Source organism: Crocodylus siamensis, chromosome 4 (genome assembly GCF_052110815.1).
Source record: "Crocodylus siamensis isolate JL-2025a chromosome 4, ASM5211081v1, whole genome shotgun sequence".
Lineage (NCBI taxonomy): Eukaryota > Metazoa > Chordata > Crocodylia > Crocodylidae > Crocodylus > Crocodylus siamensis.
The window spans coordinates 155,051,661-155,071,568 of record NC_143398.1 but is presented as its reverse complement, the minus strand read 5'-3'; the positions used below and the strand labels follow the sequence as shown (position 1 = coordinate 155,071,568).

Below are 19,908 nucleotides of genomic sequence, written 5' to 3'. Positions count from 1 at the left end.
GGAAAGGAACTGCATAGCTGCAATAGAAGACAAGAAACCTGCTTACACTAGGGCCTTGTGGTGCCCCTGGGAGCTGCTACATTGGTTTCATTAAAGCTGATGTTGGTTAAACTGGAGCAGTAACTGTGTTTACACCAGCCCTGGAATTCACAGCAGAGTGTATGTCCATGTTTTGCACTCTCAGGGACAGCTGGGAATCTCCCTCCCCCTTTGGGAGCGCTCATCCTCTGCAAGCCGAGCCTGTTGGTTCCCAGCTCCATTTCCAATGGGAGAAGCAGCCAGGTCCTCAAAGTCACTAAGGGACATCGGGCCAAGGATGGAACAGCCCATGGAATCAGCGTTCCTCTTTCATTGCTGCATGGGCTCCACACAGGGCAGCTCTGAGGCATGTGGCCAGGGGAAACCATACACTCTTTAACTCTACAGACCCTGCAGACTAGTGCAGGTGCTAGGGCAGCAAACCAGCCTGCCTATGCAAGGGGGCACTCCCCATGACAGACATCAGTGAGGCCAAGGCCCCAAATCAGGCTCCTGAGCAGACACTACCTTTCTCGTTGAGCTCGTAAGTCTGGATGATCCTGCAGGCATCAGCCAGACTGGCCTTCTCCCCCTGGTCCTGCAGGAACTCCACCAACTCCTCAACTGACAGCACACAGTCCTCGCCCGAGTAGTGGTAGAAGATATCATCCAGCTCAGGCCGCTTCATCAGCCGGGTGCAGAACTCTTCAATCTCATGCTCCTCCAGCCGGTCATTGTTGGACTTGTCACATTCCTGCTGGGCACAGAGAGCTGTGACTGAGAGCTAAGCTGAGGGGGCCCAGAGCAGGAGGGCAAATGCCCTCCCACCAGCCCAAGGGCACCCTAGCCCTGACAGGTCAGGTGACTTTAACCAGAGAGAGTCTAACTGAGCAGTCAGAGCTGGGAGCCAGGACTCCTGGGTCTTCATCCTGGCCCCAGGAGGATGGATCAAAGTGGAGGTGCAATTCCTTCCATTTCACAGATAAGGAAGTGACTTGTGCAGTCATGTAGCACACAGGCAGCAGAGCCAGGCATGACCTCAGGACTATGTCTACATTGAGCCCTTCACTGAGCCCTCCTGTCAGTGCATGTCCTGAGTCCTTGCAGTGGGGCTGGCACCGAGCTGGGGCTTTTATGACCTGATATTCAGCTGCTCTATGACCTTTGGGCCGTGTGCTCAGCCCCTCTTAGCTTTCAGGGGCTCATTTGCTGGTGCTGAGCTCTAGCAGCCATGCCTGAACCTGGGCTTGGGTTTCAGGCCACCAAAGGTCAGGGGCTGGCATTTCTCTCTGTGCTGGGGCCCCAAGGCAGCGAGTTGAACAAGATGACCTTCAGAGGTCCCTCTCAGCCCCGCTTTTCTAAGATTCTAGAAATATGTTGCCTTTCAGGCCAGGAGTTCTCTGTGGCCATGCAAACATGAGCTCCACCCCTCCTGCTCCTAAGGAGCCCTCAACCAGGTACGGCCAGAGGAAGGGGCAGGGGTGGACATGACCCCTCTCCCATCCTGGACCCAAAGGGTTAACAGGCTCCTGTCTCTGGCAACTGCCTCTCCCGGCTCAGCTAAGGAAGATGAGGCTCCAAGAGTTTCAGGTTCTTCATAGCTGTGTGAGGTGCTGAGCCATGACTTGGAAGAGCAGGGCCACCTGCCTTGTGGGGTGGAGGGAGGGAGGAGGGGTGGTAGAGTTACAGCTCTTGGCATCCAGGCTCCTCTTGCCCAGGGACCTGACTGCTAGTGATATCTGTGGCATGGCTGGAGATAGACGCCCTAGCACTGAGCTAAGATCACACCATTTTCACCTTTCCCAGCAGGAAACGCTGGTCTGAAACCAAAGGGAACTTGTCTCATTGGGTGGGGAACAAGCTACCATGAGAGCAGGCTGAGCTCGGAGGGGAAGAGGGGGCATATAGGCCTGAGCTTATGGAGACTAGGGTTCAGCCTTTGTTCTCTGCAGCACAACCCTGGGCATGTCAATGGAAGTTTTATGAAAGAGCTTCAGAAAATCCCAGGAGCTCTCAGGGACTCTGCTCCTCAGTGAATCTGAGCCTCGCTTCTCCAGCTGGAAAGTGAGGGCTATGGCATTTTTCTTCCCTGGACTGGGAGCATTGTGGGACAGGTGTGTGTCTATGTTTCAACTGGCACAATGATGCCTGGAGCTGCTGTGAGGACAATGTTGTCGGGTCAGCCTGAGCTCATCATTGACCACAAGATGAACATGAGCCTGGCAATGTGACGCTGGTAGTAAAGCGACCAAAATGCTGGCTTGCATCCATAGATGCTTCTCAAGCAAATCCCCGTCATCATTCTCCCCTTGTACCCGGCCTGGTGAGGCCGCAGCTGGAGTACTGCGTCCAGATTTGGGCTCCACAATTCAAAAAGGATGTGGAGAAGCTTGAGAGAGTCCAGAGGAGAGCCACGCGCCTGATCAGAGGTCAGGAAAACAGACCTTATGATGACAGGCTGAGAGCCATAGGGCTATTTAGCCTGGAAAAGCGTGGGCTCAGGGGTGATCTGATGGTCACCTGTAAGTTTATTGGGGTGACCACCAGGATCTGGGGGAACGTTTGTTCACCAGAGCGCCCCAAGGGATGACGAGGTCAAACACTTATAAACTACTGCAAGACTGTTTCAGGCTGGACATAAGGAAGAATTTCTTTACTGTCCAAGCCCCCGAGGTCTGGAACAGTCTGCCAGCGGAGGTGGTTCAAGCACCTACATTGAACACATTCAAGAGCAAATTGGCTGCTTATCTTGCTGGGATCCTATGACCCCAGCTGGCTTCCTGCCCCTGGGGCAGGGGGCTGGACTTGATGATCTTCTGAGGTCCCTTCCAGCCCTAATGTCTATGAAATCTATAAAATCTGATGGCATCTGTATGAGAAGGGTTGTGGGGCTGGTCTCCGCTCTGTTCTTTGTGGACATACACTCCCATCCTATAGCCTGGCACGCATACAGCTAAGAGGCCAGGGGTTGAACATACCCTAGAGGCTGAATATATCCTTAGGTGGGGGCCTGGATCAGGCTGGGGTGCCATGGAGCCGGCACCCCCAGCCACAGGGGTCTCCAGAACAGGGTTCTCTCTAAGCTGCACAGCATGCATGGTCACGCAGGTGTGCTCATGCTGTGTGCCAGGAGTGCCTGCGTGGCCGCGCATGCCACACAGCTTAGAGGGAACGCTGCTCTGAAACTCAGTCAGGTCCCTCAGCCAGAAGTGTTATTGCTACCCTAGTTTCTTTCCAGGTATAGCAAAGGACTCTGCTCTTGCTCCCAGGGGTTGATGTTGGAGAATAGAGCTGCCTTGAGGGACTAAGGCCTGCAGGCCCCTCACCTTCCCTGAGCTCTCACCAGCTGAATGCTGCTACAGTTTTGCTCAGATCAGGCACTAATCCAGCTCCACCTGTACAATCCCCACCCCAGTGCACCAGCTACAATTCATCCCCCAAACTAGCTCCTGGTCAAGCCTAGCCTCCTTGACAGGATGAGACTGAGGGCCCAGAGCACCCTGTGCTGCCAGTCTGAATCAAACCCAGGCCTGCCCAGGGTCTGGGTGGTCACAACTGAGACGGAACATTTTTGAGCTGCTGCATTGGGAGTGCTGGACCCCAAGGGCACCATGAACCAGATCTGGCACCCCCAAAAACATCCCTTCCCCTGCACTGTGCAGTGTTCTGCGGCGAGTCTCCCATCTCTCTCTCATTTCTTGTAGAAACAACTTAATTGTCACTGGGAAACCCAAGACTGCACAGCCCAGCGCTCAGGGCAGATGTGACAGATCAAGGTCTGTTTCTTGCTCCACTGAGTATTTAATTATTTCTACAAAGGGGCATGGCTACCACAGCAGAGAGGAAGGATGCCCACCCCAGAAGGTCATACAGCTGGTGGCCATCACTTGCACATGGGATATGGGAGGCCTAAGCTCTAGTCCATGCTCCAAGCCAGGCAGAGCAGAGACCTCAGAGCGGGTCTGCCATCTCCCAGGCAGATCCCATCCCCTGGAGAGGGTGGTATCCATCTAGTCATTGTGAGGAAGAAACATGCAGGAACAGATGTCTACCCCATTACAGCATCCGTGGTTAGGAGTCCCCAGGGAAGCTAGGACTGCTATGGAGCAGAGCTTCCCACTCTCCACAGCATCCCAACAGCAGCTGAGGCAGCTTCTACACTATTTGGTGACTATAGCTGTGTTGCCAGGCCCAGACTCCATCCATCCTGGGTAATTCCAGTCTACCAGTGGAAATCCAACAATGGAAGGTCAACATGCACCAATGCAAAGTGCTGGGCCTAGGGAAGAGTAATCCAGAGTACAAATACAGAATGGGAGGTAACTGGCTGGGTGACAGGATTACTGAGAAGAACCTGGGGGCTTTGATGGATCACAGACTCAACAGGTTCAATGTGATGCAGTTGTAAAAAAAGTTAATTCAAGTTTAGGCTGCGACAACAGGAGTATTAGGTATAAAACTAGAGACAAGATGGTGTCGCTGTACTCAGTGCTGATTAGGCCTCATCTAGGGTTCTGTGTGTAGATCTGGCCTCCACATTTTAAGGAGGATGGTTGCGTTTACATGTTCATTAATGCGCCAAAGTTACTGCAAATTTAATTTAGTACTTGCTTAATGAAGTACTAAGTTACAACTACAGTTACTGTGCAGTAGTGCCAGCAAATGCCTTTTTAGTTTTAGTGACGCTACTGTGCAGTAACCTAATAATACTGAGCAGTAGCGTATTAGCGCTGTCTGTGCTGTGACACACTACTGCACAATGTTGTTAGGCTACTGTGCATTAAGCACCTTATGTAGATGCAGCATATGTGGACAATTTAGAGAGGGTCTAGAGGAAAGCAACAAAAAAAGAGGGGTTGGAAGGCAAGCCAAATGAGGAAAGTACTGATTCTCAACCAAGGTGTTGCAACACTCTGGGGAGCCTTGAGATCCTTCCAAGGGTGCCATGCTATGCTAGCACTGCTAGGTGTACACACATGGTTCACAAGATAAACCAAGAGATTTCAAAAAGAAATCCACAGTGTCAAAACAATCCTGCCCTGTTGTGGGCTTTCTAAGTCCTTTGCAACAGAAGAATTGCTCTATTGTTTGTCTGTAAAGAAGTGAAAACTAGGAGCTGGAACTTTCTGAGGAGTACCTTGAATTTAAAAAAGGCTGAGAACCACTAGAGGAAGGGTTGAGAGGATTGGGCATGCTTAGGTTGCAGAAAAAAGCAATTAAGTGGGAGCCATGGTAGCAGTTCTCAAATATCTGAATGACTGCCATAAAGAAGAAGAACAACTTTTCTCCCTTGTTGCAGAGAGCAGGATGCATAGCAATGGCTTCAAGTTATGGTAGAGCAGATTTATATTGGATATCAGGAAAAATCTTCTGCATTGCTAGAAGAGGCAGTGGGATGGACTGCCCAGGGAAGCTGTGGAATCTCCTTCACTGGATGTTTCTAAAAAGAGGTTAGGTAAGCACTGGTCAGGGCTGGGTGAGGAGTGAGTGGCGTGCCTGCATTCCGGCACAGGGTTGGCCCACATGACCCATCCATCCCACCCTGCACTCCTGTGACTCTACGAGCAGGAACACACACACAGGATGCAGCTTCCAGTGGGAATGCGGGGCGGGGGGGCACTGGCTTGGGTGGGTGGCATGGGTGGTCAGCAGAGCTGGTCTTTATGCCCTCCACCCTCCTCTGCTTTATTTGTGACTCAAAGGAGCATGAGTGACTCGTGCCTCCTGAATCTAGGGGGGGCACCCACAGAAGCCGCCAACAGTGGCGGCTGTCAGGGGGGAACCGGTCCTACTGACAGCATGTGCTGGCTGTCAGGGGGCACCATCCCCATCGGGGGCGGATGTGCACCCCCATTCACCCCCTACCAGTCGCCTATGTGAAGGAGGCAGCTCTGCTCCTGCCTGCAGCTCACCCCAAGCCCTCACTCCACTGCGGGTTGCTCCTGTCTCTCTCTGGCACAGGCTGAGTACTTAATGGTATGCAGATGTTCCTGGCTCCAAAGCAAAAGGTGGGGGGTGGGACTGTGTCTGTGCTGGAATGCACTCTTGCTTCTCCATCTCCCTGCAAAGCTGACAGGCTTCCTGCAGCAGTGGGGAGAAGAAAGGGAAGGCTGCCTGGCTTGGAGCCATTACCCAAGGCTCTCCTGGATGGGCTGAGCTCTGAGACCCTGCTGGTGGTGTTCTGCCTTCCATGGCGTTGCTGGGCTCAGGCTTGCTGGGGGCACACAGAGAGTGGATTCACGTCCAAGGTGAGGGGAGGACCACCCCAAATCAGGGCCTCTTATCCCAGAGGAAGGGCGTTGGGCTTGGATTAGGACCCTGCAGCCAGCACTCATGCTGAAAGGGGGCAGTTCACCATGTCTCCTGTCAGAAAATGCTGATTTGTCAAGACCAAATGTTTTGTGGAGACTGCCCCAGTCCCAGCAGGGCGAGTGGAACAGGGGTGGGCTGGAGCCTGCAGTGCAATGACCAGCCACAGGTCAGGGCACTCCTAGGGAGGCTGGAGACACAGGCACAAGTCCCTGCTCTGCCTGTATACAGCAGGGGCTGGCACTTGGCACTCTCACCATCAGGCTTTCAGCTGCTCCAGAGCAAACCTCCCCCAGCCTCTCCAACTGGAGCCATTCTGCTTTAAGTAATTACAGAGGCCCTGGAGCTGGGCCTCATACACCCTGGGTGAGCACCTGGCTTCCTGACCCCACCACTATGTTATTTATACTAAGTGGAGCAGATGGGGTGAGAGGGTCATCTCTCCTGAATTTTAGGGTCAGGGCATGCTGTCAATTGCTGTCAGCACGTGTGTGGAATGGGTACCTTGAAGAGCTGGTGGGCATAGATGTCATTCATATCAATGTTGATCATCTTCAGCATGTTCTTGATCTCCTTGAAGCACATCTTGTTGTCTTTGTCCTTGTCAGCCTGGCGCAGGATGTCATGGATCCAGATGCAGAAGAGGTTAAGGAAAGCACCTTCAATGAACTCACCAGCTCCAGCTCCCCACCGCTGCCTGCCCTCCCCACTCCTTATACCCACACCCACACCTCCAGATCAGTCCGTGCCAAGGAGCCAGCTGCCAGGCTGTTGAAATGAGCTGCCAGGAGCCAGTTCACTCCATAGAGGACTCCCTTCTACTGAAGCCTTTTCTGCCATGGAGCTAAGTTCTGCCATAAGGACTGGCTCCAAAACTGACTGCAGCCCATGGAGCTTGCATAGGCTTCAGTCAGGGCCTGAACAATCTATGATGGGACCGGAGTAGACTCATCTCCCCTTTCTACCTCCCAAAAGCCATAACTATTTCCCCACTCCCCAACACCCTCCCAGCCTTGTGATGCTTTAGCTGATTTAACTGCAGGGGCTGGTGCTCACACCCAGCTTGTACAATCAGAAACACAGTTCCTATAAGCCAGAGGACTTTCCTGTATTACTGGCATGTGCCCAGGAAAAAACCCTGAGGGTCTGAAGACATCAGGCTGGTGACCCTGAGGGCTGGAAGACTGGTGAAAAGGGGAGACCCACTGAGGCATGCTTTTGTATGCCCTGTTGCATGGCCATGGAGCAGGACAACAGTGAAGGACAGACTGGGAGATTTCCATCCACTCAGCTGGAAAGGATATTGGTCAAGCTTCTCTCTCTGGCTCATGGCTTTCACTCTGGCCATCAGTTTGTTCAGGCCCCGCACCCACGTCTGGGCCTCCTCCTCACGCTGGGCAGCCAAATCCAGGTTCTTCCGCTTGCCCTTGAAGACAATGGTGAAGCAGTGCTTCTCAGGGAAGGAGCTGCCATACTTGCGGAGGCCCTCTGATTGGTAGCCCTCACGCACACCTTCAATGTGCATGATGGAGACTGCAAGAGAAGAGAGCTAGTGGAAGAGGGATGGGCCTGGCATCCTGTGCTGGACACTCACATCTGGGCTTGGGCTCCTCTTCCCGGGTTAATAGGGACTTGCTGGGGCAGAGGGAACTATGTTTCCAGCTTGCAATTTACTGAGAACCTTTTAGAACCTGCTGATGGGTCAGTGGCTCCTGGCATCAGAAGGGCCCCAAGAGGCACCACTGAGCAGACTATATCAGCTGGCCTCTTGACTCTACTGCTGGGAACCTAGGCGGACTGGATATTCTTGGTGGGATGGAGGCGTGGGGGAGATCCCTCAAGAGGTTTGCAAATGACAAACAATGTTGCTGCCCTGGTGCAATCCCTTCCCCACCCCTCCAACCCATACAGTTATCTATGGGTATGGGCATCCGATCAGTTGACCCCGGGGCAAAAGCAAGTGGTGATTTACACCATATCAGCAGCTCCATGAACAATCTTATCCCATGGTAAATGGAAAGTGAACTGCAGTAGCTTAGCCCTCAATAAAAGAGCGGTTTAGCTTCCACTTAACACAGGGCATGTCTGCACTTCACCTTATCGTGACATTGCTACAGCACTGTGCTAATGGTGCACAGGTAGATTTCACCGCTGTAGCAGCACATTGTAATGGGGAAGTGTGCCACTACAGTGACGTAGCTGGCGATCACGCGTAGACCTGCATGATCCCTACAATGCCATAGCATGCCGTACAGTGACATATCACATCACTATGTCACCATACAGTGACATGTAGATGCGCCCACAGAGTAAGAGATGCACACGAGCACTTACTGTGGAATAAAAGCTGCACAGTAAAGCTCTGTGGAAAGGTGCTGAGCCTCAGGGCTATCTCATGTGTCCTGTTCCCTCCCTGGCCTGAAGCTGGGTGGGTTAACCAGTTTGGCTACAAGAAGAACAGTTTCTTTCCCCTCCCCAGGAACTGTCACCAGGGAGCTAGAGGTGCACACACCCTTCCTGAAGCTCAGGCCCGACTCTCCTGCTGGAGCTTGTTCCCCTGGTTGCTTCTATAGTCTGGAAACTACAGCCAAGCAACACCTTCTTGGCTGCTTATTTGACCCGTGTTTGAACTTTGAGCCTTTTGAAGCCCGTTACCACCCAACACCAGCTGGGAGGAAGGACTCCACTCCCGGCTCACCCTACATGCCAGCTACATCAAGGAACAGCTGAGCAGAAACTGAAACTTGCTGGGTTTGAGCTTTCACTGTTGACCAAACCAGGCCCACGAAAGCTAGATTTATGGCAGTTCCCATGGCTGGGACTTCAGGGGTTCGGTACTCCTAACTGAGCAGTTTAGCACCCAGTGTATCCCCACTGTGGCACACTCTCAAAATTCAGGGCCCATGGGGCAAACCTGGGACAGCACATGGGTTCTGCTGGGGACAGTGCAAAACAGACTGGCTCCATGTTGCTTTGAACTTGAGCTAGTCAGGACCCATCAGCTCAGCCCTGTGCTCTGGGATTGGTTGGGAAGTCATGCCCAGCAGCACCAATGAGCCCGATCCATCTCCACCTCTCACCTCCACAACGTATGGTCATGGGAGTGCTTCACCAAAGTGACTTCTTTTCCCCCCTCAACCACACTGCCAAGGGCAGCATTTTCAATGGGGCTCAACAAATTGAAGGACTTAGTCCTGTCCTCCTGGGTAGAATTTTAACAAGGGTCTTGCCCATCTCGCCCAGCTTCAACCTGCTTACTCTACAGAGGGAGCCCCTAATACCGTGAGATGCTGAGCAACCTCCACTGCCTAGGACCTCGAAGGATCTCATTCCAAAGGGCCAGATTTTCACAAGACCTCTGCCCACTGGGTGCTAGTTTCTCTGAAGCCTTGGCCCTGACTGTTGAAAGAGCACCTGCATGGGCTAATGGACATCATTCTGCTGATTTTATCAATGCCCATTGCAGGGATGACACCAGGGGAGTTGCCTTTCCACCAGTTTCCTGGGTGACTGACCTGAGATCTGTATTGTATTTCACGCTCTCATTCATATTACATTAACTGGTTATGGCATTTAGTCATGGATATTAGCAAATGGTTCTCACCCCCATTAGACCCAATGCACCCCTCCATAGACACAAGGCACCCCTCTTAAAAGGCTAGCTCTTAGTTATTTTTTGACTACATAAAAATAATAAAGCAATTTTCCTGATGCAAAGTCAAGAAGACCACAACAGGGCAGAATGTGTTTAAACCTATGGGTTCTTATTTGAAATCTCCAAGTTGATTTTGTGAATCACGTTTACACACCTAAAGAGCTAACATTGTGTGGCACCCCACAGCACCCCTGAAAGAATCTCAAGGCACCCCAAGGTACTAGAGCACCCTGGTTAAGAACAACTGATCTGCGTTCCTTTGCTGCATTCACTGTGGGGCTCTTAATGCCAAAAGAATGCGGCTGCAGCCAGGAGACTTCGGAGAAAAGCAACAAGCACACAGCAAGGAGGCAGTACTTCTGAAGGACCAAGTCCTTCATGAGGCAAATGCTTCTACAGGCATCCAACTTCATGCTCCCAAATGCGTCACTGCAAGGAAAGGGTCTGTGCCTGGCTGTGGGGTGGGAAGAGGCCTACTGTATGTGGCACTGGGGAACAGCTGTGCCCCATGGCAATAACCTACTGGACCCAAGCACAGAAAATGTAATCCAGCTCTCTGGAAGGTATCTTCTCAGTGAGCCCTCAGGCTGTGGGCTAGGCTGCTGGGGAAGTCCAAACCCTGAGCTGGGATGCCAGAAATCAAGGGCACCGCTTTTGGTCTGCACCCAGCATGCTGGGCTCTGTGGAAAATTGGATCCTGGATGAACCAAGTGCAGTAGGATGTCCAGCAGGAAGAGCCTGGCCCTGACAAAAGGGGCCAGGGACACACAAGAGCTGTGTTTAAATCCAACTCCCCTCATTCTAATCCTGGGCCAGATAGAGGTCCTATGAGCAAAGAATTTGGTATCCCTGACAGAGACAGTGCTCCACTCCACTGTAACGCAGCATGAAAACTGAGCTGCGCATCTGCATGTATTTGGGGTGGGTGATGTCTTGCTTGGTCCAGAAATCAAACCAGAACACATCTGCCAAGAGATGCTAAAAAAGGAAGTTATGGTGAGGACAAAAGGGGGTTGTGATAGCATGGAGAGCCCTAAACAGAGAGGTGTAGACAACCCTTGGCAAATCTGCTGGCTGACTCTGACCCTCTGCCAGGAAGGCAGTGGTGATGGAAGCCTGGAGTTGAGAGCTCTGTGCTGCTTGTCACCCTGGAGGTCATGCCCTTAGGCTTGTTCTAGGCCTGTCATTTGATTTCGCTGAATAGCAATGGGAATCTGGAAAGGAGTGAGTGCTGGGTCCTGGTGTGGCTGTGGTTCTAGGCACTGAGACAAGGCTCCAGGTTGTGCGGTGTCATGAGGAGCACTGGGTTCTGAGATTTTTGGTACATAAGTCGATCTTTGTTCTAAGCTGTTTTCCTGCTTATGTTGGATTCTGGCTTCTAGATTGGAGGAGTTTGTTGTTCTGGGTGCTGCATTTGGGGAAGCTTGGCTTTTGAATCCTAGGGTGGTGTAGTGAGCCCTGTGCTTGGGGTTCCCCATTCTGTGTTGGAGAGGGCTGGTTCGCAGATTCTGTATGGTGCTTCCCCCAAGCTGTGACTTACAGATCTGCTTGGAATGAGCCCGCTGAAAGCGGCTCTCAAACCAGATGGTCATCCCATCCTCCTGCAGGCGGTATAGCCGTTCCTTCTGCCCCCTGTGTGACTTGATCTTCCACAGGAGGGAACCCTTCAGCATCACCTTGATATCTTCATCTTCTGTCAGACCTGTGTGAGCAAAACAACGGAACCCGTCAGCTCTCCAAAGCCAGCAGTCCCTGCTGCCAGGGTAGTCACTCAGGGCTACCACTCAGCTACATTCCTCAGCTGCCCCAGCCCCTGGGTAAAAGGTGGACAGGCTTCTGATCATGCCTGTCAATGCTTTGTTTTGTGCTAGGGGAATCCAGGCCCTGATCAATGAATGGACTCCAGCTAACCAGCACGTGCAACATCCAGGCAAAAACCCAGACCCACCTGCTCCAGGAAGCCCAGGCTTCAACTTCCCCAGCTAAAAAAATTCTCCTTTATCTAGGAGAACTAGATAAGAACTAGGTTTTATCCCCTTGGAGGAGACACCACCAGTGAGTGACAAGATTGTCCACAAGTTCACTCACACCAGACTAGAGGGCCTCACAACGGTATTTGACACCCATAACAGGGTCATCTGGGCTGCCAGAGCCAGGCTATTGGCAAGGCTCTGGACCCAGTGTCAGTGGATACAAGATCTACTCTTGGCTCTACCAGCATCTTGTGGGCCCTCAGACCAAAAGCAGCCACTCAGGCTCTCAGATACTTTCTGGCCCTTCAAGGTTGCTTCCAAACACTAAGGCACTGAAAAGCAGTGATTTTGGAAAGAGCAGCATTGGTTGCACCTCCCCAAGGGATAACAAGTTGCAGTCAGGGAGTGAAAAACACTAGGTACAAAGGCAGGGCTCTCCGTCCACACCCACCTGGCTCCTGGGCACCACTGCAGTTTGCAAGCACAGCTCTATTCATGCCCACCTTGAGCAAACAGTGATTTTGCACACGAAGCACCAAACAAGCTGCTGGCCTGGAGGCTGGTTAGAGATAAATACAGAGCATGCTGGGCTTGAGCCTGCTCCTGACTTAATTGTCTCCCCAGCAGTGACCAATTCTCTTCTGGGAGCCGCCAGGCTGGCAGCAAACCACAGACCACAAACCACAAAGGGATGGCATGCATGCAAGCAGGGGGGACTAGGGCCTTCCTCAGGGCAGCTCTCCTCAAGCTTCCAGTGCCAATCTGCAATCTGACTGGGGCAGGGCTCCATGAAAGGAGCCAGGTCTGCTGCCCTTTCCCCAAGGAGTTCAGAGAAGGAGCAATAAACCATAAAAAGGAAGCTGCATTGAGTGTTTGTGGGTGAGCAGGATCCAGGACTCTTGGGTTCCAGTTCTACTTAACCCTCACAGCCAGGGAAACCAATGTGCTGAGATCTCTGGAAAATCAAGCCCTAGAGGCCTGACTTTACTGCGCTACTGCATCTCCCCTCAATTTCAGCTGGCAACTCTGCTCCAGCTCCTCATCCGTGCAAGGGGTCGCTCCTGACCTCACCAGGGTGCCCTGAGGCTGCCTCGAAAAGCCCTTGATCATCCATGGGGGAAATGATGCTGTTGCAGTTTAAAGAGCCATTCTATTTCACAAGGGGCAAAGCTGGTTTCTTGGGCCTTGTGGAGAGTCACTGTCCATCTAAATTACTACTATAAACTTTCTGCATAGCCTCTATCCTTATTACGGTTGTGATGGGAAATCCTGGGCTCATCTGACCCCAGCAGTCTTTCCTGCCCAAGTGCAGGGTGCTAGACCCGATGATCTGCAAGGTCCCTTCCAGACCCTATAAAACTATGGCAGAGTTGCAGTTGCTGTGAGATACTGTCTCTGAGGCCTGAAGTATGCCCGAGTGTCTGGTATGTGCTCCCCCACAACACACACTGAGAAAATAAGAGAAGGAGCTGGCAGGGCAGGTGCTGGCTGGGAGCAGATCTTCCCAAGCAGGGGGTCATACAGAAAACGAGATGTAATCTCAACCCAGTACATCAAGTCACCAGCTGTACGCAGCTCTCCAAAGCAGCAGTGGCTGCAGTAACAGCCAACCACAATTCAACCTTGTCCCTGAGCCATTGGCCCTTTTTAAGACCCCAGATCACGCAGGGATACATCCAGTGTTCCAGGAATACCGAACACAGCCTTAAAGGGACACTCGTTTTGAGCCTCTAATCTAGTTTTGCCAGGATTCAAAAACCTGCTGGCTACTTGATTTGAAATGAGAGGAGCTTGTGGGGGTGGGGAAGGGAAGCAGGGATTTGCTGATGCCTGACTGCACTGGGATTTGGGTGCCAACTCCTTTGGGTTCCTCTGACATCCCCAGCCCCAGCTCCTCCCTCATGGAACAGCAATGGGAAGTGCCATGTATCCAAGTCAGAACAGGGGAGGCAGGAAGCGAGGCTAGAGAAATAAGATTCATAGACTGTAAGGCTGGAACGGACCTTGGAAGATCATCGGGTCCAGCCCCCAAGGTCAGCCTAAGCAGCCCAGCTTTACTTCCCATGTGCAGAGAGATGCTCAGATAAGTGAGAGTCACATCTGTTTTAGGCTGAACCTTCCAGCAGCAGCAGCACCTGCAGGTGCCGCTCATAACACAGGGGAGGAAGGGGCTTGGGAAGAAATGGGCTTTCCCTGGACAGTGGGGCTGGTTCCTCTCTAAGGCTGGTGGAAAATAGAAGTAAGAGGACTGAGCAAACAGAATGACACCAGGGTATAAAGAGGCAGGCAGTGGACAAACAGGCCCAGAAAGTCCTTAATTAAATTTAAAAATATGGAAATTACAGAGCCATGGAAAATCCTTCCACAGCCTCCAGAGGAAAGGAGCCAGAAACCAAGTGTAAATTCAGTTTTCATCACCTCCTTTGCAACAAACCCTCATACACAGAATGGAAATCCGGACACCACTCCCTGGGAGTGTGAGGCTGTCCAGCATGACACTGGCACAGCCACCCCCGACAACAGCCCCAGTGCCCTCAGCTGTGTCCCCTGCTCTCAGCACAGCGCAGCCAGCTGAAATGTAGGAAGGAGTCAAGAGCCAAACTGACTTGCTCTGGACCTAAGCCTACTCCCACTTCAGCTGTGGAAACATCTCCATTGACCTTAGCAGCATGGGGTCAAGTGCTCAGCATGGAATTCCTTTGCTCACAGGCCTCTGTAGTGGCTTTGGCTGATTTCAGAAACAGGGAGGATGTTTGAGCCACAAACAAACCCAACCCTCCTGAAACCATGCTGCAGAGGGGGAGTGAATGCCTTCTACTTTGGTGTACCCAGACCCAGCTACCAAGCTGACCCCTGCAGGCCCAGCCTCAGGAGGCCCCATGGGGGACACTGGGCAGAAGATACTGTCCCAGGCCCTTCTGGCAGCATTTGGATGCATCAGTCAGCACCCTACTCTACCCTTTGATCCTTATCTGTCTCCCTCCTCCCCAGAGAGGATGGCTCTCAGGTCTGGCTGATGACAAACATGCCTCACTTCCAGTCCAGACGCTGGCCACTGCATTGATCCTCCACATTCCTGAGCCAGCATGCTCCCTCCAGGGAAGAATGGGCTTGTCCACTCCCTCCAGCTTCCCCAATCTCTAGAACTAACCTCTTGCTATATATGCCCACATTCCCTTCTCCTTTCCATGCCACCAAGTCCCAGAAGGACAGGACGGGCAGGAGGAATCGGCTAAGTACAGGTTTTGGAGGAGGCTAACAATGTTCCAGCTGTTACTCAGGGCAGCTTGGTAGCCAGAACAGGTCCCCAGGTGGTCTGGCTGTAAGCATACCATGGTTTGGGATGGTCTCCCCCAGAGGGGCTAACCAACTTCACCCACTTGCAATGATATAACCACACGGATGTCACTAGGCAGGTGTCAGCTGTTCCCACATACAACCTGCCCTGCCGCAGAACAGGACCAGCCGGGGGCCAGACTGACAGAGACCTGCACTCGCTGCCACCAACAGAGGCCAGATAGTCAATGAAGTTTCAGCCAGGTCTTGCCTGAGCAAGTCAGTTCCCTCACATGCTTCCAAAAATCCCACTTTGGCACTGCCAAGCTGTACCCTTTGGCTTAAACACCTTGGTACGTCTGGGCCCTCATGCACAGCTCAGGTTTGTTGCCTCCAGGTCTCTTGCTTTTAGCTTCTTTCCACGCACTTCTACCTGAAAACAGCTGACAAGGCTCCTGCACGATTAATGTACATGCACACACAGATGCAGCTAATCCCTGCATTCCTGAGCTAAACTGAACCTTGTTGCAAAGTAAATACCTCACAGCAGTGCAGCACGCAGCCTGCAGAGCCCCGCAGCTAAGTGCAAGGGGCAGTGCTAGTAAGCAGGCCATAGTTTCTCAGCTCCTAACTCAGACTGCTGATGGCTTGTATCAGGCAGGCCATTGCATTTGGTGGCTCAATTTCACCCAGGAAAGTGGATGTGGCAACTGATCATCACTTACAGGAGAGTATTACCAGGAGCTCAGAAGCCTGCCACCCTAGTATTCTGTATGCTACAACCCCGGCCATGAGTCCTTGCTGAGCTAAGATCTATACACACACCATCCTTACCCTCAAAATCTTACCCCCAGTGATTCATTCAGGCCCCAGGGAATGGATGGTAGGGCTGAGACTGCAGCTCAGCTCTCCCAGGTGCCCATCCTCTACCCACTCCACTGCACAGCTTCCTTTGCTGTGTTTGGCAGGCATCCTGGCCTTCACCTCAGCAGGCTGGCTTTTACACTTGACAGCATATGCCCAGGCTACAGGCAAGCCAGCCCCTGGCCTGAGAGTCCTGCTACTCCCTGTCCAGATTTGCCAAAACACTGCCCTCCCTGCACTGTGCCCAGGGCCCAGGGCCTAGGCAGCACTGCCTCCTACAGTAGGCTTAGACTGCCTACAGAAAAGCCTTCAAGGCACTTCTAGCACCACTCTCACACTAATACATGGGCCGTTTCCAAAAAAAAGACCTGCTTTTTTCTTTTCACTATCCAGCCTGCTCTTCCTACCTTCCTCCCCTGTTTCACACTGGAGTTCACACAACCTGAGTCAGGCTATAGCCACTGGGGACCTTAGAGGGATAGGTCCTCCAGTGCCTGCAAGTCTACCCTGGCTGTAGCTCAGACTGTAGCAGCAACTCTCTTAAAACCTCAAGATTTTCTCCTGCTTCTACTGACCTACCTGAACAGGTCAGTGCTCGGAGGCAGGAGAGCGAACTTTCTACTTGTGGGAATAGGGAGCTGTGACCAGCCTCATGGTGGTGGCAGCTGGGCCATTAGCACAGGTGTGTCCTCACCATGGTGGCAGCAAGACCTAACTGGGTGGCTTCTGAACCTGTCTCACATGTATGCTCTCCCTCTGGAATCGCATTTGGTGAAGATGCTGCAGGATCGTCACAGCAGCTGTTCTACAGTCTGCCGGAGCCCCAGCTCTTGCAAAAGGAGATCCAGAAGATGAGCTAGGCATACTTCTAAGCTTGGAGCAGGTGGGCAGAAAGCACAGGGGGATGTGCTGGCTGGGATGCAGGGCAGACACAGAGACCAGAAAGCATGCCACAGCTGTGGCTATCAGAAAGTTTAGCTCATGTGCCAAGACTCAGAGATCCTGGGTGCAAGCTGCTCATACAAAGGACACGGATTGTGCCTGGTGGGCAACATTCTGGCAAGAGCAGGCAGAGAGGTCTCAACCAGTGAAGCCGCACTGGCACCACCCAGGCAGCTTCATGAGGAGCTTCCAGGCACCGGACACCTGGGTTTTACTCCCAACTGTGCCCTGATCTGCTGGGCAAATTGGGCTCTGCTCTTTCCCTCATTCCACACAGTACGCTGTCCCCTTCGGCCCTACAGGCACTGCTTGGAGTTCCTGCAATAACAGGTGCAAAGCAGAGTGGTCTCAGATCCAAGGCATTGATGCTGGTAGCTACTGCTCTTCCATCACACCTCCGCCAAAAAACTTCTTATTGTTTTCTTTCTCCCATTAGCAGCTGCCCAGGAAAAAAAGATCCCTAAAGGAATTGTCTTCCATGGGCCAATCGGATCAGTCTTTCCTTCTCCTCCCTGGGCCAGGGCTTCATGTGGGTTTGAGGCACACTGGGAGCCTCTGAGTAATGCAGGAAATGAAGGTGAGTCACCAGGCCCTCTCTCCAAACTGTTCCTCTTGCTGCAAATAGCAGCTTAGATGATGCAGAAAAATGCTCTTGGCCGCTGCATGTACAGACATAAACTGTTAGATGTGCAGGGGGAGGAGGGAGGGCCCAAAGCCAGGCAGAGAGGAGAAAACTGCTGCAGAGGTTAGAGGGGGTCAAAGGGACACGGAAAGGTAAGAATGGGGTTCAGCAAAGTGTAAAGTACACCACCAGCCCCGCTGTGCAGGCACTTGCTTCCAGCCAGCCCCCTCAGCTGCTGGCAGGCCCAGGCAAACCACACCCCGTGCTCCTTCTGAGCAATTACTTTTCCGGCTCATCTCTGAAAAATAACTCTTGTTATTGGCTCCCACTTCTTGCACTGGCCAAGTTCTGTAAAAACAGATCCCAGCAGTGCTTTGAAGAAACACTCAGTGTAAGAGCTCTGCCCAGTCAATTCCTTTGCCTCTTTTCCTAATAACAACAGGAAGCTATTGTAGTTTGTTTTAGAAGATCCTGTTAACTTCCTAGTCTGTAGCCTATTGCAGATCTAGCACCCCGCTCCCCTGGGATGCTGGGCTCCAGGTTTCCATGTCTGGCTAGGTACCAAGCTGCAATGTGATCTACCTTGTGCCGTAGCTCCTCTTCTCTGAGGGCCCAAACAGGCAATACCTTGACACCAGCACAACTCACCTTAACTCTGCCCAAGCTGGCATCACTTTACTCCTGAAAGAATCAAGGGTAAAACTGCACCAAGATAAATGACACTGAGATATATAGCCTCTATCTGCAGGTTACCTGATTCTGTGCCATCTAATGGTGAGGTCAAGTAATAGCACCTAATGCATTCTGTTAGTCCAGGATGGCTACTAGTGGCTGCATCCCCAGAGCAGGGGCATGCAGCTGCTGCAGGGAAAATAGTGTGCTGCTGCTTTTTGCCCCAGTGCACACCCCTGCGTGTGGGGTTAACACGGGGAAAAATTCTCTGGGTGGGGTAGTGGAGGCTGGGGCCAGCACCTGGGCTGGAGTCCTGGGGGCCTCCTGGGGCTCCAGCAGCAGCTATCTGGGTGCACAGAGCCTGGCCGTCAGCTGAAGTGGGCTCTGGCCAGCCAGGCTCTGGTTTCAGGCAGTGCACACTGCTGCTATGTGCGCTCTGCTTTTTTTCCTTGCACTTTTTTTGATACCAGGATTTCCTGGTATCTAAATTTAGCTCTGCACTGCGAATATGCAGCATGGAGAATCATATCATATGCACAGGGTGCATTTTGCAGTGCCTCAGAAGCCTTTGAGGAGCCACAAAACACATGTGCTCACTCATGTGGATATGGCCAATCTGTCTGCTCCAGATCCCGGTGTTATGTACATTGGTTTTGTACCCTCATGCAAGTCACACTGGTATAAATGTGTCATCATCTGTCCAGGCCCCGGCATAGGTGAGCATACTAACAACTGTGTAGTATTCAACTATGACATCAGTGGAGGAGGCATCTGAACTCACCAGCAACCCACTGTCCTGGCTTCCATTTACCAAGCGATGCACAATGGTCCTTTTCCAATGGAGAACATGCTTTCTTTCCTTAAAATATCTACCATAGGAGTGAAAAACAAGAAAGACCCCACCCCCCCAGGAATACATGCTGTGTGACTTGGGGCAGATCTTGCCATCTGTTTTCCCTCAGCTTGTCTTGACTATTTGAGCTATCAGTTGCCAAAACATGAGTGCTGGGCATGATGAGGCCCTGATCTCAGCTAGGGCTCCAGAGTGCTACAAGAACTGTGCATAATTACAGCTTAATGTTCTTACGAGTAGTAGGTGGGGATGGAGAGTGGCCTTCTGGCCCCAAATCAACCTAGGCCTGACTGGGGCTGGGAAACAGATTGCTGCAGGGTCCAGTTCTGGTACACCAGCACATCTGAGGAGCGCAGTGAAATGGTCCCCTGTACAGACTGCTTCTAAGACACTTCTGCCTCCCTCTTGTAAGTAGCTGAGATAACAAAAGCTGCAACTGCCCAGGGGCACCACCTGTTTCCTTGCCTGTCTCTCTTAGTCACAGCACACAGTCTTGCCAAGGTGGCTATAAACACATCCTCCTCTGGAACAGACACCCTGCTCCTATCCCAGTAACTCTCACACCCAACTTGGAAGCCAGTTGCTCTCCCAACATCTGCCCTTCTCTCCCCCTCATCTGTGCCCAGACTCATGCTCACATGATTGGACCCAGACCCAAGAGTGTGGGGTTGGGCTTCCATTCAAATCAGCTGGAGCTGTGGGTGCCAAACACCCCTGAACATCT

General features: G+C 52.2%; 1 protein-coding gene across 2 annotated transcripts in view; it reads right to left on the bottom strand.

Annotated features, from left to right (window-relative positions):
* PLCD3 (phospholipase C delta 3) overlaps positions 1 to 19,908 on the bottom strand; it is a 56,076-nt gene that overhangs the window by 14,406 nt on the left and 21,762 nt on the right. For both annotated transcript variants that reach the window (XM_090044315.1, XM_090044316.1), the window contains exons 2-5: positions 11,523 to 11,684; positions 7,632 to 7,860; positions 6,832 to 6,961; positions 547 to 772 (exon numbers count right to left, since the gene is read on the bottom strand). In XM_090044315.1, coding sequence (XP_089900441.1) covers positions 547 to 772; positions 6,832 to 6,961; positions 7,632 to 7,860; positions 11,523 to 11,684 — 747 coding nt within the window. The remainder of the gene's footprint in view (positions 1 to 546; positions 773 to 6,831; positions 6,962 to 7,631; positions 7,861 to 11,522; positions 11,685 to 19,908) is intronic.